Source organism: Nelumbo lutea, chromosome 1 (genome assembly GCF_056320005.1).
Source record: "Nelumbo lutea isolate HS-2025 chromosome 1, American lotus-T2T, whole genome shotgun sequence".
Taxonomy (NCBI): Eukaryota; Viridiplantae; Streptophyta; class Magnoliopsida; order Proteales; family Nelumbonaceae; genus Nelumbo; species Nelumbo lutea.
Genome location: NC_142684.1, coordinates 8004021 through 8027197, shown reverse-complemented (window position 1 = coordinate 8027197; position 23177 = coordinate 8004021). Strand labels below are relative to the sequence as shown.

At 40.4% G+C, this 23177-nt stretch overlaps 1 protein-coding gene across 2 annotated transcripts in view; it reads right to left on the bottom strand.

Annotated features, from left to right (window-relative positions):
• Positions 1–23177, bottom strand: part of LOC148873403 (kinesin-like protein KIN-14C) — a 127422-nt gene that overhangs the window by 90329 nt on the left and 13916 nt on the right. The window contains exons 5-9 of one of the 2 annotated variants that reach the window (XM_088975188.1): positions 21734–21861; positions 21551–21634; positions 21387–21464; positions 21169–21261; positions 21020–21046 (exon numbers count right to left, since the gene is read on the bottom strand). In XM_088975188.1, the coding sequence (XP_088831314.1) occupies positions 21020–21046; positions 21169–21261; positions 21387–21464; positions 21551–21634; positions 21734–21861 (410 nt within the window). The remainder of the gene's footprint in view (positions 1–21019; positions 21047–21168; positions 21262–21386; positions 21465–21550; positions 21635–21733; positions 21862–23177) is intronic. The other variant, XM_088975192.1, reaches the window with a different exon arrangement.

Here is a 23177-nt window from a genome sequence, read left to right as displayed (position 1 = left end):
AAACAATTTTGGAAACAAAAACTTGACAAAATTGACAGACATATGACCAAGGTGACAATGCCATAATTTCAAAAGACTAATTTTCTCATTAGAACAAGACTCAATCTGGCTTGACAATCCATGGTCTAAAGGTCCATCCAAGAGGTAGACTCCATCCACTTCATGCCTAATTCAAATCGTTTTCCCCGTGCTCGGGTCCTGAAAAACACAATGGTTAGAAAAAAAAGGTCACTGAGCAATTATGGGATTTTGTTAGAGAACTAACAGACAATAATTTTTTTTGTAGCTGGGCACATGTAGAACAGATTCAAGAGAAAGGTTATTAGTAATTCTGACTTCACCCTGACCCGAGATTGGGGTCTGAGATCCATCCGCAACAGTAATCTTGCCCTTCCCCGGGGTTAACTTATATGAGGTAAAATGTGAAGACATACCAGTCATATGGCACTGGCCCCAGAGTCTACAATCCATGGGTTAAAGGAGGTGGAACAAGCAAGTGAAGTACCTGTCTTGGCATATGAACTAGATAGATTACTAAGTCCAGAACCAGATAATGAGGATGTACCACCCTTCTCTAGCTGCAACAATATATTCTTGAGTTTGTCCATCACATTAGCAGATTCAAGCACATCCAAGGGCTGAGCATCATTACCAACTGTATCCAAGTGACCATTGCCCTTCTTCCCGGTTTTGTACTTCTCCGGTTTTAGATGAGGATTGATCTTCCAGCACCTTTCTTTAGTGTGTCTTGGCTTCTTGTAGTACTCACAAATAACATCCTCGACATTCTCTGCAATGGGATGTTTGCTAGTATTTTGCTTGGGTCGAGATGACATTAAGGCAGAATGATCACTCACGGAGGATTACATCATGGCGGTTCTTCAGCTTTCTTCCCCTTGTATAAGAGAATAAGCAGTAGCAAGAGAGACAACGCCTGCAATAAGAATGTGTTACCTGGTGAAATCAAACTCTGGGTTTAAGCCTTTCAAAAAATCAAAGACTCTGTTCTCCTCTATGTACTTCCGATACTGCTCACCATCTTCAGGGTCCTCCAAACTGTAGAGAAGAGAAATACATAGCAACAGATCTCTCCCCTTGACGCATACTGCAAGCTTCCCTCCGAAGTTGATACACACCAACAATATTGTTAACGTGGGAATAAGTAGCAACCACCCTATCCCAGATATCCCTAGCAGATGGAAGAAACATGTATTTTCGGGCAATATGAGGTTGCATTGAGCAAATCAGCCATGACATAACAAGGGAGTTGTCCTATTCCCACCTTGCAAATTTCAAGTCTTCAGGACTCGGCTTCACTTCCCTTCTTGTGATGAATCCCAATTTACCCCTCCTAGTAACGATAAGTTTAGCGGACTAAGACCAATCTAAAAAATTAGTTCCATCTAGTTTAACAATAATTATCATACCACTGGAAATATCTACAATTCTCGAGAGCACGCTGGGCCCATCTGAAAATCCTTAGATGATTCCATATTCTAACAAGACACCTTTTCACCAACCAAAAAGGACCCCCAACACTTTAACCGAGGTTCTAGACCTAAAAACTAGGTTACCACACAGTTAAGAACCAAAGGAAGTGCGAAAAAACTAGGTTGGCGACAAAATAGAAGGAGAAAAAAATCTCCCAAAAATCACATAGTGCTCAGAAAATTACGAGATTACTTCCTGTCAATCCCAAATTGAAAAACGGCCTGAATGGTCTAGGTTTTACAGCAGAAAAATATAATTAAACATGTACATGGCTCGACATCAGATCTATAATTTCTGCAATTTTTTCCTTAAAAATTCCACAAAAAATCATAGAAGCTTCATAGACTGCCGCCGGCACTTGTACGGACTGCTGACATCATCCGGTGGCGGTCTGACGTTAGCAATCACCTCTAGGTAGGAGATCAGCAAAGAACAACTCCCAGATGCTTCTACCCTCTCTGATACCAAGTTGCAGAAACTAGGGTTTAAAGAGAGAGGAAGAAGAGAAGAGAAGAGAAGTGAAGAAGAAGAATAGGAAGAAGAGAGCAAGTGTCGAGAGGTGTGTTATTCACTGTTCACACCCTCAAAAGATTACTTTATAATTTGAGAAAATAATAATTACAAGAAGGCCGCTATATGGGTGCCCAAATACTGAGAGTATAAGAAAGGAGAACAAAACCAAAAACACCACTGTGTAGCCATTCTCAACAATCAGCAATTGAATATGTCTATGCAATATCAAATTGAAATTGATATCTTCTCTTAAGTTCAAGGGGAGAAGTGGATTCAGGAATATTATGCAAGGTTTGTGAATCTTTGGACTGAATATGAATTGACTCATTTTGGGGATCTGTTTATAGACTGTTGTGTGAAAACTATGAAGAAACACTTCTAAAAGAGAAAGACCATGCACTTTTTGATGCACCCCAGGCCTGATTATGAGACTCTATGCTCTAGTATACTTAGCAAAGAGCCAGTGCCTAATCTTGATGCAATTCTTGGAGAGTTGTTAAGGGAGTAAACTCATCTTCTTACCTTGTCTACACTAGATTAAAAGAAAGAACATGAGATTGATACAATGTTTTTGGCTACCAAACAGAAAGGTAAGAAAGACTTCTCGAAGATGCAATGTTATGAATGCAAAGAATATGGTCACGTGGCATCCCACGTCAAGAAGAAAAACTTTTGTACCTACTGCAAACAGCAGGGACACATTATAGTGGAATGCCCAATTAGGCCTCCCAAGAAAGGACAACATAAGGCTTATCAAGCCTTGGCTGAACCTGTTTCTACTGATATTGTCGCCTCATCATTAGCTCATAAACCAAGTGCATAGGGAAATCTGACTGAAGAAAAGATTCATGAGCTCATGTCTTCAGCTATTTCCTCTGCTTTTTCTGCTTTTCGACAAGCTGGTAAGTCTGCTTATTTGTGTTCATCCCCTTCTCACATGTGGATTATTGATTTGGGGGCCTCAAATCACATGACTAAACCCTCACAGAGCCATGTCCTCAGTATGCACTAAAATAGTTTGGCTTAAGGCACTACTTCATGACATGGATATTGATCACTCATCTACTATTCCTCTATTTGCTGACAACATGAGTGCAATAAAGATTGCATCCAATCCCATATTTCATGAGCGTACTAAACACATTGAGGTGGATTGTCACTTCATCTATGACCTTCTCCACATGGGTCACATCTCTCCCACATGTTTCATCAGGCCTACAGCTTGTGGATCTCTTCACCAAAGCCCAACATAATTTTCTTGTGGACAAACTAATGCTTATACCCCCAACATCAATTTGAGGGGGAGTGTAGAGAAAAAAAGGGTAGTTTTGTAATTCTATTTTATTTTATTATTCTTTCTTGTACTATAATAGGCGTGTACATTAGTGTACCACTCTTTTATTTTCTTTGTAAAGACAATCTTGTCCATTCACTTAAGTTTAATATATATACATCTTTTATGGGTTGGTTTGATCAGATTGATCAACCCTAACAGATCTGAAGTTTAAGGTTGCCAGAATGCAAATCGTACATGATCCAGGGTAAAAAGTGAGGCAAAGAGGCATGGATAGCTTTCCAAGGAGAAGCTCTTGTAGTCCTAGCCGACATTCCAGCATCCCAGCCATTACCAGCAACCCCATGAATATTTGTCATAATCTTTGCCCACAACTTCTCTTTTTCTAAGGGAAACCTCCGTACCCACTTACCCAATAATCATTCCTTGCTTTTACTAACCAATTCCCACCTAACCCTATGATCATTCCTCTCTCTCCTGGGTCCCACAAAAATCTCTCATTAACTACTCCAATCTCCTAGAAATCTTTTCTAGCACTTTAAAAATTGACATAAAGTAGATCGGCAGATTAGCTAATGTGGACTTAACTAAGGTGACTCTTCCCCCAAGAGACAAATAGTTTCTCTTCCACAAAGTTAGTCTCTTTTCAAATCTCTCTACATCCCAGAAATTGTCTCAAAGGGTTATCGCCGAGGGGCAATCCGAAATACTTCAAAGGCCAATTGGAAACTTCACAACCTAATAAGCATGCACACTCAACCACCTCCCTCACCTCTATGTTTAGACCTTTTAAACAGCTTTTGTCAAAATTCACCTTTAAATTCGACATTTGCTCAAAAAGTTGTACAGTCAGCTTCATAATTCTCAACCAACTAAGGTTTCCACCTGTAGAGAACATTAATGTGGTCCCACCTTATTTATGTGGTCCCCACCTTGTTTATGTTTGTTTATTTATGTTTAGTTTCAGTCAATAACTATTTTTCAGTTGGTAGTTATTGGTAGTTATTCTCTTTTCATTGTTTATGTAAACAGTAGGGGTAATTCAAGCTTTTCTCCTATTTTTCAGTTGTTAATATAAATTGTTACGAGGCAACAATCATAGACATGACCCACAATTCTGTTGACTTCTCCTCTTCGTCTCCTTCTTTTTTCTTCTCTCCTTCTTCTCTTATTCTCAAACTACTCTTCTTATTTTGTACATTATATCTAGGACTGACTGCAGTCCTACTATACAACTTAGTATCAGAGCCAATGGCTTCTCATGTTAGTCTAATCAAGCCAACTACATGAGAACTTCCTAGGGTTGGAAGTTCCAGCAGAAAGAAGATCATCGGTTGATTCTTGGAGGTTGCTGGCAGTGTGCAGCTGCTACTCAAGGGACTGTAGAGCCTTGGAGAGATCCAGCGATCAGGAAGAATCAGAAGAAGGGTAGAATCCTCAAGATTAGGGTTCAGACATCAGTTTGAAGGTGGCGGCCAGACTTTTTTTCTGAAGTTGATTTTTTTTTTTTGAGATCGATCTGAAAAGAAGCCTTTTTTTATTATTCTGAGAGATGCGGCTAGGAAATCTCCCCTTTTCTCCTGAGCTTTAGGGTTTTAATCCCAGGACTAATCATAGATCAAGAGAAAACCCTAAAACTCAAGACTGTTGTTAATTCCGGGGCAGTAGTTGGACCTGTTTCACCATTCCAGACTAAATGATCTAGTTTTCTGGAAATCTAGTGTTGAGCAGGAGAAGGAGAAGAACAAAGGAAGAAGGAAGAAGAAGAGGCAACTGAGTTAAGGCCTTAAAAAGAACTGCTTCAGTCGATTGAAGCATTGTATTTACACTATACTGGTCGTACAACACAATAGGTCTACAAAATTACAAAAATACCCCTGCAGGTACTAAACCTGTGTAAAGTACATATAATACACCTATCAACACTCCCCCTCAAGTTGGGGCATAGATATCAATCATGCCCAACTTGTCACAGAGACCTTGGTGTTTGGAATGGTTTAGCCCTTTTGTAAAGATGTCTGCTAGTTGGTCTTCAGAGCTGATGTATGGAGTGCATACTTCGCCTGTGATGATTTTCTCTCTGATAAAGTGCTTGTCAACTTCAATGTGCTTTGTTCTATCATGTAGTACCGGGTTGGCAGCGATACTTATAGCTGTCTTGTTGTCACAGAGTAGAGTCATGGGTTTATCAACTGGAAAACCCGGCTCTCCCAATAAATTCTTTATTCACATACCTTCGGCTACTCCATGTGCCATTGCACGGTACTCAGCTTCAGCACTGGATCTAGCTACCATAGTTTGCTTCCTACTCCTCCAAGTAACAAGGTTCCCTCCTACAAAGGTGCAGTAACCACTAGTAGACCTTCTATCACTTTGAGATCCAGCCCAATCCGCATCTATGTAAATTACAACTCTCAAATGTCCATGTTTCTGGAATAATAAGCCAGCACCCGAAAACTTCTTAAGATACCTCAGTATTGTCTCCGCTGCTTCAAGATGAGTGGACCTAGGTGCATGCATGAACTGGCTGAGGACACCAACGGCATATGCTATGTCTGGACGAGTCATAGAGAGGTACAACAATCTCCCTACAAGCCTCTGAAATTGCTTCACATCCTTAAGAGGTTCACCTTGGCTGTCACTTAACTTATGGTTGGGGTCAATGGGAGAGTCAGCTGGTTTAGCCCCAATCTTTCTAGTGTCCTTAAGCAAATCTAGGACATATTTCCTTTGGGAGATGAAAATACCCTTTTTTGATCGGGCAACCTCAATTCCAAGGAAGTATTTGGCGGGTCCTAGATCTTTCACTTCGAACTGAGTGGCAAGGAAGTCCTTCAAACTTTGAATTTCATCCTTCCAGTCACCAGAAACAATTATGTCATCCACATATACTATTAGGGCAGCCATTTTACCTTCTACTCCTTTTACAAATAGCGTGTGATCTGACTGACATTGCTTGCATCCCCTCTGCTGAATTGCAGTATGAAATCTACTGAACCAAGCTCTTGGTGATTGCTTCAGCCCATATAAAGACATCTTCAACTTGCACACCTTTTGTTCACTTCCTTGAGCCAAAAAACCGGGGGGTTGAACCATATAAACTTCCTCTTCAAGGTCACCATTCAAGAAGGCATTCTTGATAACAAGCTGATGTAGATCCCAATTCAAATTGGCAGCAAGAGAAAAAATGACTCTAATAGAGTTCATTTTGGAAACAGGGGCAAAGGTTTCTGCATGATCAACCCCATATACTTGAGTAAAACCCTTTGCCACTAAACGAGCTTTATACCTCTCCACGGTTCCATCAGCCCCATGCTTAACAGTGAACACCCATTTACATCCAACTGGATCCTTTCCCTTAGGGAGATCAACAAGTTCCTACGTGCCATTCTTATGAAGAGCATCAATTTCTTCCTTCATGGCCTTCGTCCATTCTGGTATGGAGAGAGCTTCTGCCACATTCTTGGGAATAGGGATACAATCAATGGAGGTAAGAAAAGCACGAAATGAAGGTGAGATGTTCTCATAGGAAACAAAGTTGGAAATGGGGTGTTTAGTGGTGCACGACCTAACACCTTTCCTATGGGCAATGGGAAGGTCAAGATCATTAGCAACAGGGAGGTTGGGAGTCAAGTTACCTGAGTGAGTATGATCTTCCCCCAAGGAATTTGATGGCTGTTGAGCAAGAGCAAGAGAAGAGAAGAGAAGAGAGGAGAGAAGAGAGGGAGAGAGGAGAGGAGAGCCGAGAGGACCGAAAGCCCCTTCTGAACTTAGGGGCGAAAGAATGATATATTATTATTTATACTAGTACAGTCGAACAATATAAACAGAGGAGAAATTACAACAGTACCCTTATGGTACTAAACCTGAATACATAAACAACTGACAACACTCCCCCTCAAGTTGGAGCATAGATATCAATCATGCCCAACTTGTCACAAAGATCATGATGTCTGGAAAGGTTTAAACCCTTTGTAAAGATGTCTGCAAGCTGGTTCTCAAAAGTGACATAGGGGGTACACACTTCGCCTGTGATAACTTTCTCTCTGATAAAATGCTTGTCAACTTCGATGTGCTTTGTTCTATCATGTAGCACCGGATTGACAGCAATGCTTATAACTGCTTTGTTATCACAAAATAGAGTTATAGGTTTAGTCATTGGGAAACCCAACTCCCCCAACAAATTCTTTATCCACATGCCTTCAGCAACCCCGTGGGCCATAGCACGATATTCAGCTTCAGCACTGGATCTAGCTACCACATTTTGCTTTTTACTCCTCCATGTAACAAGGTTCCCTCCTATAAAGGTGCAGTAGCCACTGGTAGACTTTCTGTCACTTTGGGATCCAGCCCAATCTGCATCTGTATAAACTTCAACTTTCAAATGTCCGTGCTTTTGAAACAACAAACCAGTACCCGGATACTTCTTCAGATATCGGAGGATTCTCTCTGCTGCTTCAAGATGAGAAGACCTAGGAGCATGCATGAATTGACTGAGGACACCAACAGCATATGCAATGTCTGGGCGAGTCATAGAAAGGTAATAACAATCTCCCTACAAGCCTCTGAAACTGTTTCACATCCTTGAGCGATTCACCACAGTTGTCACCTAATTTATGGTTGGGGTCAATGGGAGAGTCAACTGGCTTCACCCCCATCTTTCCAGTGTCCTGAAGTAAATCTAGGACATATTTCCTTTGAGAAATGAAGATACCCTTCTTTGATCGAGCAACTTCAATTCCAAGGAAGTATCTGGCAGGTCCTAGATCCTTCACTTCAAACTGAGTGGCAAGAAAAAGTTTCAATTTCTGAATTTCATCCTCCCAATCACCAATAACAACTATGTCATCCACATATACAATTAGAGCAGCAATTTTACCTTCTCCTTTTTTCACGAACAGTATGATCTGATTGACATTGCCCGTATCCTTTCTGCTGAACTGCCACATGGAATTTACTGAACCAAGCTCTTGGTGATTGTTTCAGCCCGTATAAGGACTTCTTCAACTTGCACACTTTCTGTTCATTGCCTTGGGTTAGAAACCTAGGAGGTTGAATCATATACACTTCCTCTTCAAGGTCACCATTCAAGAATGCATTCTTGATGTCCAGCTGGTGTAAAACCCAATCCAGATTGGCCGCAAGAGAGAAAAGGACTCTAATGGAATTCATCTTGGAAACGGGGGCAAAAGTTTCTGCATAATCAACTCCATACTCTTGAGTAAATCCCTTTGCCACTAAGCGAGCTTTATACCTTTCCACTGTTCCATCAGCCTTATGCTTGACTATTTACACCCATTTACATCCAACTGGAACCTTTCCCTTAGGAAGATCAACAAGTTCCCATGTGCCATTTTTGTGAAGGGCATTAACTTCTTCCCTCATGGCATTTGTCCATTCAGGAACTAAAAGAGCTTCTACCACATTCTTAGGGAGGGACATTGTCAATAGAGGTAAGGAAGGCACGGAATGAGGATGAAATGTTCTCATAGGAAACAAAGTTGGAAATGGGATGTTTAGTGGTGCACAATCTAACACCCTTCCTGTGAGCAATAGGACGGTCAAGATCATTAGCAGTAGAGGAATCATTTTCAATAGATTCAAGGACATCATTGGGAGCCAAAATACCTGAGTGACTATGATCCTCCCTCGAGGAGTATGGTGGCACTGGAGGTACAGCTTCCGGATTCTCTACAGCTCTTGGATTTGGCTGGCCTTTGCGACGACGAGAAAAAACACAAAAAGGTGGGAGGGTCAGGGAGAGAGGGAAGCTGAACCAGTTTCTCCTCATGTCTACACTCCCCCTGAGGAGAAACAGGATAGAAAGGCTCATCTTCAAAGAAAGAAACATCCATGGAGACATAGAATTTACGAGAAACAGGATCAAAAACACGGTATCCCTTTTGAGTGAAGGAGTAACCAAGAAATATGCAAAGTATAGCACGAGAATCCAATTTCCCACGGGTGGGAGACAGATTTTGGACAAAACACCGGCAACCAAAGACACGAGGAGGAATAGAAAGAAGGGGAGCCTTAGGAAAGAGAAGTTGATGTGGGGCTTTGTACTCTAACCGACGAGAGGGCATACGGTTTATAAGGTAAGTGGAACAAAGAACAGCTTCAAGCCAAAACCGTTTGGGAACATTCATATGAAGTAGTAAACCTCGAGCCACTTCAAGGAGATGTCGGTTCTTCCGTTCGGCCACACCATTTTGTTGTGGTGTGCGGGCACAAGAGCTACGGTGAAAGGAACCATGCGAAGCAAAAAATTCCGTGAGGTCACTATGAAAAAATTCTTTTGCATTATCTGATTAGAAAATTTGGATTTCAGTTTGAAATTGAGTGAAGACCATCCGCTGGAAATCTTGAATGATTTTTGGTACTTCTTCCCTGGTTCGCATCGGGTATACCCAAGTAAATCTAGAATAATCATCAATGAGGGTAATGAAATACTTGAAGCCACTCTCAGATGGTAAAGTAACAGGGCCCCACACATCAGAAGGAACAATGTGAAATGGAGATTCAGATTTACTATTTCTTTGAAGAAAATGAGTTCTACAATGCTTACTCAACTGACACATTTGACAAAAAAAATCAGAAACAGACATTGACTTAAACAGTTCTGGGAATACAACTTTCAAAGACTCAAAAGATAAATGACCAAGATGACAATGCCACAAATAGACTTTTTCTTACAGGACTGACTCATAGACTCTGTAACATGAAGACCAGCCTTATTCACCAGCATGTAAAGTCCATCAGCCATACGACCCCTACCAATCGTCCTCCCCGAGGCCAGATCCTGAATCACACAATGAGAAGGGAAAAAGGTCACTGAGCAATTCAAGGAATTAGTAACACTACTAACAGAGAACAAATTAATGGGAAATTTTGGAACATGAAGAACATCAGAAAGGGTAAGGCCAAGAGGAAGAGAGAGAGTTCCTTGACCAGCTATGGAAGAGTATGATCCATCGGCTAGTCTCACCTTGTCTCTTCCAGAAAGAGGGTGATAGGTTTGAAAGTAAGAGGACGTACCAGTCATATGTTTTGATGCTCCAGAATCAATGATCCATGGAGAGTCAGGGGTGTGAGAAGCAACATGGAAAGTAGTGGCAGGGTTACCTGACGTAGATGCAAATGAGGTTGAGGGAGGAGTATCCATCTGACGAATTGCTCTACCATAGAGCTCTAAATGGTCACAGAAGGAATTCATAATGTCCTCCCTCGAGTCAGGTCCAGTGAGATGTGTCTGAGTCACAGTAGAAATGGGGGGCTGATGCTCCCGAGTAGCCATGTTGGCCATGTGATGTTTCTTTGTACTTTGCTGTCCGTTCTTCTTATTCACCTCTGAACCTTGCTTCTTAGTCAGATCTTGAGCCCATTTTGGTTTCCCATGAAGATCCCAACAGGTATCTTTGGTGTGTCGGGATTTCTGGCAATGAGTGCCCCACAATTTTTCCTTATCTTCTGTTTTTTTCTAGAGATCTCCTTTCCGGGAAGAAGATCCCACACCAGTAGATACACCCCCTTTTGCAACTAACACAACAGCATCCCCACCAGGGCTGTTCATCAAATTTCTCCTGCTTTCTTCAGATTGTACAAGAGCATAGACTTCCTGAACAGAAGGGAGATCCTTAGAGCTGAGAATCTGAACCCTGATAGATTCATACATAGGATTCAGACCATGTAAGAATGCAAACACCCTTTGCTGGGAGACAAGCTGTTTGTACTTCTTAGCATCCTCATCACACTTCCAATCCACACTCTGGTAGTGATCCAACTCCTTCCAGGCAGATGTTAAGTCAGAGTAATAGACTGATAAACACCTCTCCCCCTGTCTACAAGTAGAAGATGCTGCCTACAGTTGATAAATTTTGGCATAGTGTCGCTATTCTGAATATGTAGACTTTGCTTGTTCCCAAATTTCATTCGCAGTTTCAGCCCACATGAAATTCTTCCTGATTTGAGGTTGCATGGAAACCAAGAGCCAGGACATAACAATACTGTTCTCCTGATTCCATCTATCATATTCAGCACTCCCGAAGGATGGTTCTTTTATCCTCCCATTAATATAGCCTATCTTCCCCCTTGCAATGATGTATAACTTGATCCCTCTTGACCACTCTAGGTAATTTAAACCATCAAGAGGGACAACAACCATAGGAAAGGATAGGTCACCCCCACCCATTCCATTCAGCATTGAGGAAACTCCAGATGTGGCTGAATCTTCACTACTCATGATTTCGGGTTTAAGAAAAAAACAGCAACCAAAGGGGTACTTCCGTACAAGGCTATTATAGAAACAGGTCCTTCTGACCTACAGTTTCACTGGGAGCAAAGACTGAACACTGCTTTTGCAGTACTGGAACAGGTCTGTATAACCTACGGTCTTGTAGGAATCCAAAAAACAACACTGCAGTTGCAGTACATAACCAGGTCTGTATGACCTACAATTGTACAGAGGTCATATGACCCCCCAACAGAATGGAAAATACAAGGTGAAGTTCACCACACCCCTAATCGGCAGGCCTGGTAGCCGAACAGTCAATGACTGAGATCAATACAACATCTGCTTTAGGGCATCAACAATCCATGAAAGGGGTAAAGAAATACAAAAAAATTGTCGAATACAGCTGCTTTGTTAAAGAAATACAGTCCATCAATAGTCCATCAATCGGCTTTTAGTCAATCAATAAACAGTCAATCCGTAGGGCAGCCGAACAGTAAATGAACAGTACCTCTTTTAACTTCAGATGATAGCCTCTCTGTAAACCAGAACTCCCTCTATGAACCTCAAATGATAGCCTCTCTACAGTCGAACAGATAATGAATACAACTTCTGGGCTGCAAGATGAAAAGTCTCTATAACTTCTGGGTCGAACTGAATACAATTGATTAGTAGTTCGATGGATACAGCTCTGGGAGATGAAGAGACTATCTGCTCGACATTGAACAACAGGTTTGCTTGACACCACCCTTCAAGCCTGGATGACTTGCTCTGATACCATGTTGAGCAAGAGCAAGAGAAGAGAAGAGAAGAGAGGAGAGAAGAGAGGAGAGAAGAGAGGGAGAGAGGAGAGGAGAGCCGAGAGGACTGAAAGCCCCTTCTGAACTTAGGGGGCGAAAGAATGATATATTATTATTTATACTAGTACAATCGAACAATATAAACAGAGGAGAAATTACAACAGTACCCTTATGGTACTAAACCTGAATACATAAACAACTGACAACAATGGCATTTGAGGAACGGCTTTTGGATTCTCCAAAGCTCTTGAACCTGGTTGGACTTTACGACGACGAGAAAAAACACGGAAAGGTGGAGGATCAGAAGGAGAAGGGGAAGAAGCAGAAGGAGTAGGAAAAGGAAAAGGAGGAAGTTGAACCAATTTCTCCTCATGCCTACACTCCCCCTGTGGAGAAACAAGAAAGAATGGCTCATCCTCAAAGAAGGTAACATCCATGGAGACATAGAATTTTCGAGAAACAGGATCAAAGCAATGATACCCTTTCTGAGAGAATGAGTAGCCAAGAAATATGCACGGGATAGCACGAGAGTCCAAATTCCCCCGGGTGGGATATAGGTTTTGGACAAAGCACCGACAACCAAAAACACGAGGAGGAATAGAAAGAAGAGGGGCCTTAGGAAAGAGAAGCTGATGTGGGGCTTTGTACTCTAACCAACAAGAGGGCATTCGGATAATGAGGTATGTAAAACAAAGGATGGCCTCAAGCCAAAATCGTTTGGGAACATTCATGTGGAGTAGTAAACCTCGTGCCACTTCAAGAAGGTGTCGGTTCTTCCGTTCAACCACACCATTTTGTTGTGGCGTGTGGGCACAAGAGCTCCGATGAAGTGAGCCATGTGAAGCAAAGAACTCTGTGAGGTCACTATGAAAAAATTCTTTTGCATTGTCTAATTGAAATATTTGGATTTCGGGCTGAAATTGGGTGAATACCATCCGCTGAAAATCTTGGATAATTTTTTGTACTTCCTCATAGGTTCGCATTGGATATACCCAAGTGTATCTGGAATAATCGTCAATAAAGGTAATGAAGTACTTGTAGCCACTCTCAGAAGGTAAAGTAACAGGGCCCCACACATCAGAATGCACAATGTGAAAAGGAAACTCATATTTACTATTTCTTTGAGGAAATTAAGTTCTACAATGCTTGCTTAACTGACACGTTTGACAAGAAAAATTAGAAACAGACACAGACTTACACAGTTCTGGGAAAACAACTTTCAAGGACTCAAAAGACAAATGACCCAGACGACAATGCCACAAATACATCTTACTCTTTCTGAACTAACTCATAGACTCTATAACATGAAGGCCAGCCATATTCTCCAGCATATAGAGTCCATCAACCATATGTCCCCTACCAATCGTCCTCCCCGATGCCAGATCCTGAATCACACAATAGGAAGGGAAAAAGGTCACAGAACAGTTTAAGGAATTTGTAACACTACTGACTGAAAACAAATTCATAGGGAATTTTGGAACATGAAGAACATTAGAAAGAATAAGGCCGAGGGGAAGAGAGAGAGTTCCTTGACCAGCTATGGAAGTGTATGATCCATCAACTAGTCTCACTTTATCTCTTCCGGAAAGAGGGTGATAAATTTGAAAGTAAGAGGACATACCAATCATGTGTTTTGACGCTCCAGAATCAATGATCCATGGAGAGTCAAGGTCGTGAGAAGCAACATGGAAAGTTGTGGCAGGATTACCTAATGTGGATGCAAAAGAGGTGGTGGGAGGAGCATCCATCTGGCGAATAGCTCTACCATAAAGATCCAAATGGTTAACAAAGGAGTTTACAATATCCTCCCTTGGGTCAAATCCAGAGTAGCTATGTTGGCCATGTGGTGTTTGAGTCACAATAGAAGTGGAGGGCTAATTCTCCCGAGTAACCATATTGGCCATGCGGTGTTTCTTGGTACCTTGTTGCCTGGGTCTTCTAATTACCTCTGAGCATTGCTTCTTAGGTAAATCCTGAGCCCACTTTGGTTTCCCATGGAGATCCCAACAAGTATCTTCGGTGTGCCAGGGCTTCTGATAATTTGTGCACCACAATTTTTCCTTATCTTCTGCTTTCTTCTGGAGATCCGCTCTCTTGGAAGAAGGACCACCGCTAGTAGAGGAACCCCCCTTTGCCGCCAACACAATTGCATCCCCTCCGGTGCTGTTCATCAAGTTTCTTCTGCTCTCTTCAGATTGGAGAAGAGCATAGACCTCCTGAATTGAAGGAAGATCCTTAGAACTTAGAATTTGTACTCCGATGGATTCATAGATAGGATTGAGACCATGTAAAAAGCAAAACACCCTTTGCTGTGAGACAAGTTTCTTGTACAATTTTGCATCTTCATCACACTTCCAATCAATATTCTGGTAATGGTCCAACTCCTTCCAAACAGTTGTCAAGTCAGAGTAATAAACTGATAAACTCCTCTCCCCCTGTTTACAAGTAGATGAAGCTGCTTGCAGTTGATAAATCTTGGCATAGTGTCGAAATTCAGAATGTGGATTTTGCTTGTTCCCATATCTCATTTGCATTTTCAGCCCACATGAAGTTCTTTCTTATTTGTGGTTGCATGGAGATCAAAAGCCAAGACATAACCATATTGTTCTCCTGATCCCATCTATCATGTTTTGCATTTCCAAAAGTTGGTTCTTTGATTCTTCCATTTATGTAGCCTATTTTTCCCCTTGCAGTTATGTATAGCTTGATCCCCCTTGACCACTCTAGGTAGTTTAACCCATCAAGAGGAACAACAGCCATAGGGAAGGATAGGTCATTGTTCCCACTCATTCCATTCAGCATTGTGGAGATTTTGGATGTAGCTGAATCTTCACTATTCATGATTCTAGGTTTAGAAGTACACAAAACCAAAGGCACACTACCTTACAGAGCTGCTACAGTCTACAACTAGGCACTTGCAGATTTTCGGTTTCACAGAGAACCAAGCACAAACACTGCAGTTGCAGTACTAGGTTGTATGACCTACACTGTGTAGGAGTCCACTAAACAATATACGAACTACACTTGCAGTGTAACCAGGTCTGAATGACCTACAATTTTACAACTTTAATACAGCTTCTCAGCTGAAAAAAAAAAAAAAAAAAAAAACTTAGTAGGAACAGCAATACGAGTGGTGGTTCACCACAACTAATCGGTTGATATCCACTTTCCAGGGCAGCCGAACAGTCACTTAGGGTCTAGGGTTCATCAACAGTCCCTTAGAGAGCTGAATAGAGCAACACACAATCGGAGGAAGGGAGACAGTCCCTACTCAGATTTTGGGACATCAACAGTCGTACAAGAAGAGAACCATAAACAGAAAAAAATCAGTTCAGTGCCTAGGTCACTCGAACTGTGAATAGGCAGTATAGTCATGGACTCAAACTTCTCTTCAGATCAGAACCTTCCTTCGTACATCTGGGATGGTTTTCTACAGTCTTCTTAGCTGAGCAACTCTAGTTACCAGCACCTAAGGTTGAAGGATGAAGGAAGAAGAAGAAAAACTTGTAGCAGAACACTGTTCTATGCTAGGAAGTTGAACAGTCGGCTTTCTTGTAGCAGAACCCTACTCGGCAGTAGAGACTAGCAGCAGAACTAGAGAATGCTTCCTCTTCCTTGTCTTCGAGCATCAGGACTATAGCTTCTACGCAGCAGTGGAGAGAGACATCAGCTGGTTGTTTTCCAGGCCTGGACGGTCCTGCTCTGATACCATGTTGAGCAAGAGAAGAAGGAGAAGAAGAAAGAAGGAAAGAGGAAGAAGAAGAAGAAGAAGAAGAAGAAGAGGCAACTGAGTTAAGGCCTCAAAAAGAACTACTTCAGTCGAGTGAAGCATTGTATTTATACTATAGGTCTACAAAATTACAAAAACACCCCTACGGGTACTAAACCTATGTACAGTACATATAATACACCTGTCAACATCTAGCAGAGTTGTTCTAATATTTCTGGGTAGTTGCCAAACCTAATTCACCCTCCTAGTTCGGCTGTTAACAAATTCTAGGTGCAGTTTCACTTATCTCAATGCTAAAAGGGGTGCTTTTTTACCAATATTTTGACAAGAATGGAGTTAAGAATCAAGGGGAAGGTGTTTTGGGGGCTGGTGGTTCTGGTAACATGTCTAAGAACACATATAAGATTACAACTGTCAAGTTTGACGGATCAAATTACTTGGAATGGGACCAATCAGCCATGATGGCCATTCGGGGTAGAGGAAAACTGAACTATTTGTTGGGGGATGTGAAGGAACCAACTAAGGAGGACCCGACCTATGCCAAATGGGTTCAGGAGAACTATTTGGTTATGACATGGCTGTGCAACTCCATGCAGCCTCGCATCAACCGGAATTATTTATGGGCAAAAACAGCTAAGGAAAATTGGGACATCATGAAAGAAACCTATTCCCAATCTCTTATTGTGGCTAGGGCTTATGAGCTGAAATGTGAAATGAACAACCTTAAGTAAGGAGAGAAACCGATCTCAGTTTACTTCTCAACCCTGAAATCCCTGTGGCATGAAATTGACCACCTAGAGACAATTGAGTGGGAAAGTCAGAAGAATGCCCAAACTTACAGAAGGAAAGTTGAAACTAATAGGGTGTTTGAATTCCTGGCTGGCTGGAATTCTAAATATGATATTATGAGACTTCTCACGAGAGAAAGTGTGACCTTATCACAAGCCTACCTTAGTACATAGTGAAAAAAGTAGGAGAAAAGTTATGCTACAGCATCAACCTTTTGAATCAGCCTTGGCAATAGTCAAACCAAAGTTTGGGGGTGACAAGGAGAGGGATATGAAGAAGGAAGATAAGAGGGAGCTAGTATATGAACATTGCAAGAAACCAAAGTATACTAAAGACACCTGTTGGTAGTTACATCCTCATCTAGTTCCAGCAAAGAGAATTACCACTACTGTTTACATAAACAATGAAAAGAGAATAACTACCAATAACTACCAAATGGAAAATAATTACTGACCGAAACTAAACATAAATAAACAAACATAAACAAGGTGGGGACCACATTAATGTTCTCTACACCACCCTCACAAAAAAGCATTGTATCATCTGCAAATTGCAAGTGATTGAGTGAGTCAATGGTGCCCTGTCCCTATCCACTCTCAAACCTTCTCATTAGATTCCTAGAATATGCTCTAGTAACTAATCTTCCCAGAACGCTTGCCATCAATGTGAACAAAAGCGGAAAAAGTGGGTCTCCTTGCCTTCTCCCCCTCAAAGTTGGGAAGAAATCAACCACTGTGCCATTTACCAAAATGGAGTAATGACAAGTTCTAAGGCATCCCATCACCCACTTACACCATCTGTCTCCAAACCCAAAGTTCACCATCACCTGAAGTAAGAAAGACCAAACCACCATGTCATAAGCTTTTTCCAAGTCAAGTTTACACACCACTCCTTACTAGATTTTTTGAAGTCCTCCACACTTTCATTTGCTATTAGGGTTTGATTGATAATTTATCTCCCCTCCACAAAGGCTCCTTGATTTGGTGCAACGATAGAAGGTAGGGATTTCCTAATCCTACGAGCCAGCACTTCGCTATGATTTCGCAATCCTATGCCTGCTCCAACTCTGTGCAAGCGGAATCTAAGTTCAGAATCTTGTAACAGGACAAAAAGAAAGATAGGGAAGAATTGTTGGCCACCAAGAATAAAAAAGAAGAAGGTCTGGAAAGGATAAAGGGAGTGGCTGGGGGAGAGCAAGAAGTGGCAATAGAAGGAAACATCATGGAAGACAATCCTCTAACCTTGATGTAGAGAAGATGGGCCGAATGGCCCATAGGTTGTTTATTCTTCTTGTTATTTTGGGCTCATCCTGTCAATATTAAGTTCTTTGTAAATTCTTGCCCAACCAAGGGCCTCTTTGTAATTATTCAAATATATCTAATAAAACAGTGTTAGGGGGCTGAGAGAGGGTGAGTTCGAAATCCTCTTCTCGACAAGAAGGAATGAAAGCAGAGCCACTAAAGAGGGGGAGAACTTAAAGGGAGATTAGAGGATTGAGACTGAAGGAGCAAAGGAAATAAGAATTGTGGAAGAGAGGTGGGGGAATAAAGAAGGAGAAGGGGACAGATGTGTAGAAGGGAAGGAAGGAGGGAAGAAAGATTTGGGGATTGAAGGAGAGCAAAGCGAAGGTGAAGAAGGTAAGAATTGAGGGGGGGGGTTTAGAACATATAAGAGGAAAAAGTACAGAACTTTCCCTCTAGAGGAGATTAGAGATTAGAGAGGAGGGGATGGAAGTGGATTCAGGGAAGGAAAATAAGTCTGAACCAATGATCAATGAGCCTCATTTGGTAGAAAACACTGCTAACAATGAGGAAGTAGTGAATAGGGGAGTGAAAGTTAGCAAAATATTGGGCCTTTTTTTCTAGGAGGGGAGGAATTTGCAAAAGAAGCCTTTAGATCTGTGGAGGAAACATCTGGGAAGAATAAAGGTTTGATAAATCTGCCAGCGGTTAATCCTAATTGCAATAACTCAACAAGGCAAGAGATGGAAGCGATTGCCAGAGGTTGCGGAGAGAAGCCAAAAGAAGTGGTTGAGGGGTTGGTGATTGAAGACAGGGGTCAAAATCCAGCAGGGAATCCTAAAGCAGCGGTGGAGAATCTAAACACAGTCAGAAGATTCAGAAATCAAAGGAATAAAAGATCCCAACAGCAGATCCCAGTCTCTAAGGTTTTCACAAGGTTAAAGGGTGGACTATTCGGAATGGGACCTAACAAGCTCGTCAGAAACCCAAAGGATCAGTCAACAAACGACAACAAAACTGTACTCAAAAAGCTGAGAAAGATGCTTGAAGTGGCAAGTTGCGGTTTGGGTGTATTTCTTGGGATTTTGCTGGGCATCGGGCTGTTTTGATTTCTGGTTTGTTTCGCCTTTTATTCTGTAGTGTATTGTTATGGGTAAGGGGATTTCGTTAGTTGGGTCTTTTTAGTTTGATGGTTGATTTGGGTTTGTTTTGTTCTCATCGGGTTTTTGTTTGGGTCGGCCTTTCTTTTCGGGTGATTGCTTTTCAGCTTCCTTGTATCTTCTTTTTGTTTCAATAAATTTTTTCTGTTATCTTAAAAAAAAAAAAAGAATTCTTTTCCGTTTCTACCATAGTCAACAACTATATTAGGAATTCTTCTTGCTTCTTCTATTCACCTGTTTTTATTTGATCATTAATACTTGTGGCTGAATTCTACTGTTGTGTGGACAAATGATGCAGGAGCTGAAGAGTCAAAATTGGAAGTTTATGAAATTTTATGTATTTCAGTATTTTTTGACAGTACTCAGTAGGGGTATTTTTGTCATTTTGCACTTTTCTGTGGGGTCCAATGATAGGGTTTAACTTGTCTAGTTATATTTTGTTTATGTTCAAAATTTCAGAGTCATTGCATAAGTAGGATTAGAGTTATTGAGTCTTCTTTGAATTGAAATAAGATATGACAGTTGACAGCTTAGTTTGAGTCCTACTAGGATTATTGAGTCTAACAGTTTGACTCCTATGACTATTATGAGTCAAACAGTTTGACTCCTAGGATTATTATGAGTTTAGAGTCTATAAGTATGTATGGACGTTTTAAACAAAGAGCAAAGAAATTTATTGAGTTTTCTTCAGCTTATGCTAACTATGGTGAGTATGCCCTAGTGTGATCCCAGGTATTTTCTCTCTTCTTTCTCTCCCTATTTTATCTCTTATTCCTTCAAGAAGCCATTACAGCCATCAACAGCCATAAAATTCTGATCGAAGAAGACAATTCAACATTCTCTAAGGACTAGAACTGAGCTGGTCCTACATCAACAACCTCATTCTGCTTTATCTTCAGTCTCTTTGTTGCCACTGAATTAATTCTTATACAAGGTTAAATTGTAGGAAAAGAGGAGGAAGTGGAGGAGAATAAGAAGCAGGGACTGAAAGAATGACAAAGCAGGTTTAGAGAATGTATGGATTCCCTACCCTTTAATTTATTAACCTAATTATAACAATAAATACATCCCTCATAAAATGGATTAAAAAAAGATCCAACCAATATAGGAAGCCACCACTCAGAACCAGTTTATGTATCAAAACGTACAATTTGCAATATGGAATCCCACAATCAACAGAAACATAGTAAGGAATTCCTACCAGAATCAACAAAAGAACCAAACCATAATTCATTTAACAGATTTCCAGACATATAGGTGCATCTTTTAGTTATGTACTATAAAAATAAACCACATCCTAATTCATTGCATATTGCAGTGTCCTAAAAATGTGTTCATCCAGTTCAGAGGCAAAAATTTTCATTAACAAATTTTGCAACTATACAGATGGATCCAAGAAAATATTGAAAATGAAAGATATGATACACCAATATTTTGAAAACTGAACTGGATCATCCAATTAGTAAGGAAAACCAGGAACCAGGTAGCTTTCCAGTTATATGTTTTAGAGGCATTTTGCCAGTCAAGAGGTTGAACTGCTTGATTAACCAGGAACTGCATTGCTTCCCAGTCTGATCTCTGATCCAGATTTAAAAAATTGTGATATGCACAAAGAAATAGCAGTATATAAAGTGTGAACCAAGGATCTATGGATCTATGTAAAAAAAAAGAATAGAAAAAAGACGATGAAATTGAAGATGAACAAGAGTTGTAATAAAGAACTGGTATTATCTTGGAAAGAAGAAAATGAGATCAATAACCAGATTTGGACCTTTGTCTGCTGAAGTTCATTAACAATCTGTACAAAAACCATTTTCAAATTAAAAGAGTGAACATTACTGGTATAATAAAGAACCTAAAATATGCCCATGCCTATTGCCCAAACAGTTCAAAATGTATGATTATCAATTGCTCAAACACCTTGGTCTTCTCATTAGTCCCAGCTGCAAGGGCTTCAAGTACTCTGATCCTAGATTTATACTTCTCTTCACGAGCCTTGTAGAGATTGTTTTGCTGCAGAAACAAGAAAATAATAATAATAATAATAATAATAATAATAATAATAATAATAATAATAATAGTTATAAAGGAGAACAAATAATTTAATTTCAAAAAACCAATTCCTTGAAATATATTACAGTTCTTAAGTGCTCTGCTTGAGTAGAAATCCGCCGTTCAATCTCTTGTACAACTTTTCTCAATAGACATGCCACACGCTTCACAAAGAATACTGCATTAGAGGTTCTGTTATTCACATGTTCATTCATTAATATAAAATTGATTTGTTTGCTCACTGTCATACATGAGGTATTTCCCCATTCTTCCTTTCAATACTTTCATCTAAAATTCCATTTACAACACTTAACAGTGACTGAGTGGGAGCATTCTGCAATAAATAAATAACATAATTGAAAGGGGGAAGGTGAGAATGAATTGGAGGCATGATATTGAGTATTATTTACAAGAAAAAGGTGCAGGAAATTACATCCAAACTGGTTGATTTCAGCATTTCAGAAATCTTAGCAGGAGGAAGATCAGCATAACATCCTTGTTTCAATTGAAATACCTCATGGAATTTATGTCCAACATGATGTATCAATGCAGCCGATGACTCTACAAAGAAATGCAACAGAAAAATAAACTATTTAAACAAAAAGCATATAAATATTCATCTGATGCACAACCCTCCATCTATTTCATACCCTGGTAGACATGTTCATTTCTAGGCATTACAAAAGTATAAACATCAATGTTGTTGTAAAGTTCTACTTTGTGCTTCATTATTAGCACAGGAGCACTATTATCTCCTTTCATGTTAGTAAGTCACCCTAATAAAATAATACAGGTGTGTCACTAGACCCATCAGAAATCTTTCTCCTACAATTCACTCTTCTTGTCGGCTCTTTCCTTCACAAGTTCACTGGATTTTGAGGTGCTTCCACCAAATAGAAGCATGTTTCTTCAATTTGATAGCCACAAGCTTCACCTTTAGATGATCAGGTATATCCTTCATTCAAATTCAAAAATTTCCACCTTGCTGTGAAAATCTCAATGGAAGCTATCATTCCCTAGAGCATGATGATAGGAAAAAGCCTCTTCACTCAATACTTCATGATGGAAGGGGTTAATCTTTTCTCTTTCCTCATGAAACTATTCCTGATCAAAATCATGATGCATCATGACTCAAGGCTTCAAAGCACTCTAGATGTTGTTGGAGTTGCTGCATTTTCCTCCTCAACTCATCCATTTCAACATCATACAGGTCTCTCTCTCGTGGAAAACAATCACTACTTCACCAAGCCATGTCCATGAACCATTGGAGCAAACTAAAAGCCTTAAACTCCCAAAGTAATGAACAAAGCTCAGATACCAACTTGATGTCAGAAAAAAAAAAAATCTCACAATAAGTCTGAGGAAGAGAAACAAAATAGAACTCAAATAGGCATTCTCACCACTCAGGGAATCCACCAAAGAGATAAGAGCAAGATACAAGAATCCCTTCTTAGTTTTGAAGATTAATCAGTTTTGTGTTGTTTTATGATTAGATGTTTTATGTTAGTTGTTAGATAGGTGGTGGGACCACAGTAGTTATGTGAGTCCAAATTTTATTATGCTTTTGAGTCTTATATATGCTGTTTGTACTGCTCTTATATTTTTAGTATAAATAATAAGTGAAGGGGGCGGCCAGATTATTGCTCTCTTTTCTTTTCAAGATCTCTTCTTCTCCTTCTCTCTTCCTTCTCTCTTCAAGAAACTACTTTTTCTGTTCATATTTTTGAATTCAGCAGATTTCTACTTGGTATTAGAGCCATCGGCTAGGGTTTCTTGAAGCATTCTCATGCAGCCCTAGATCAGCTGATTGCATGAAGTAACAAAGGGCTGATCGATTTGCTATAGATTGCCCAGTTCTTGAATTTTTTGGTGGGATC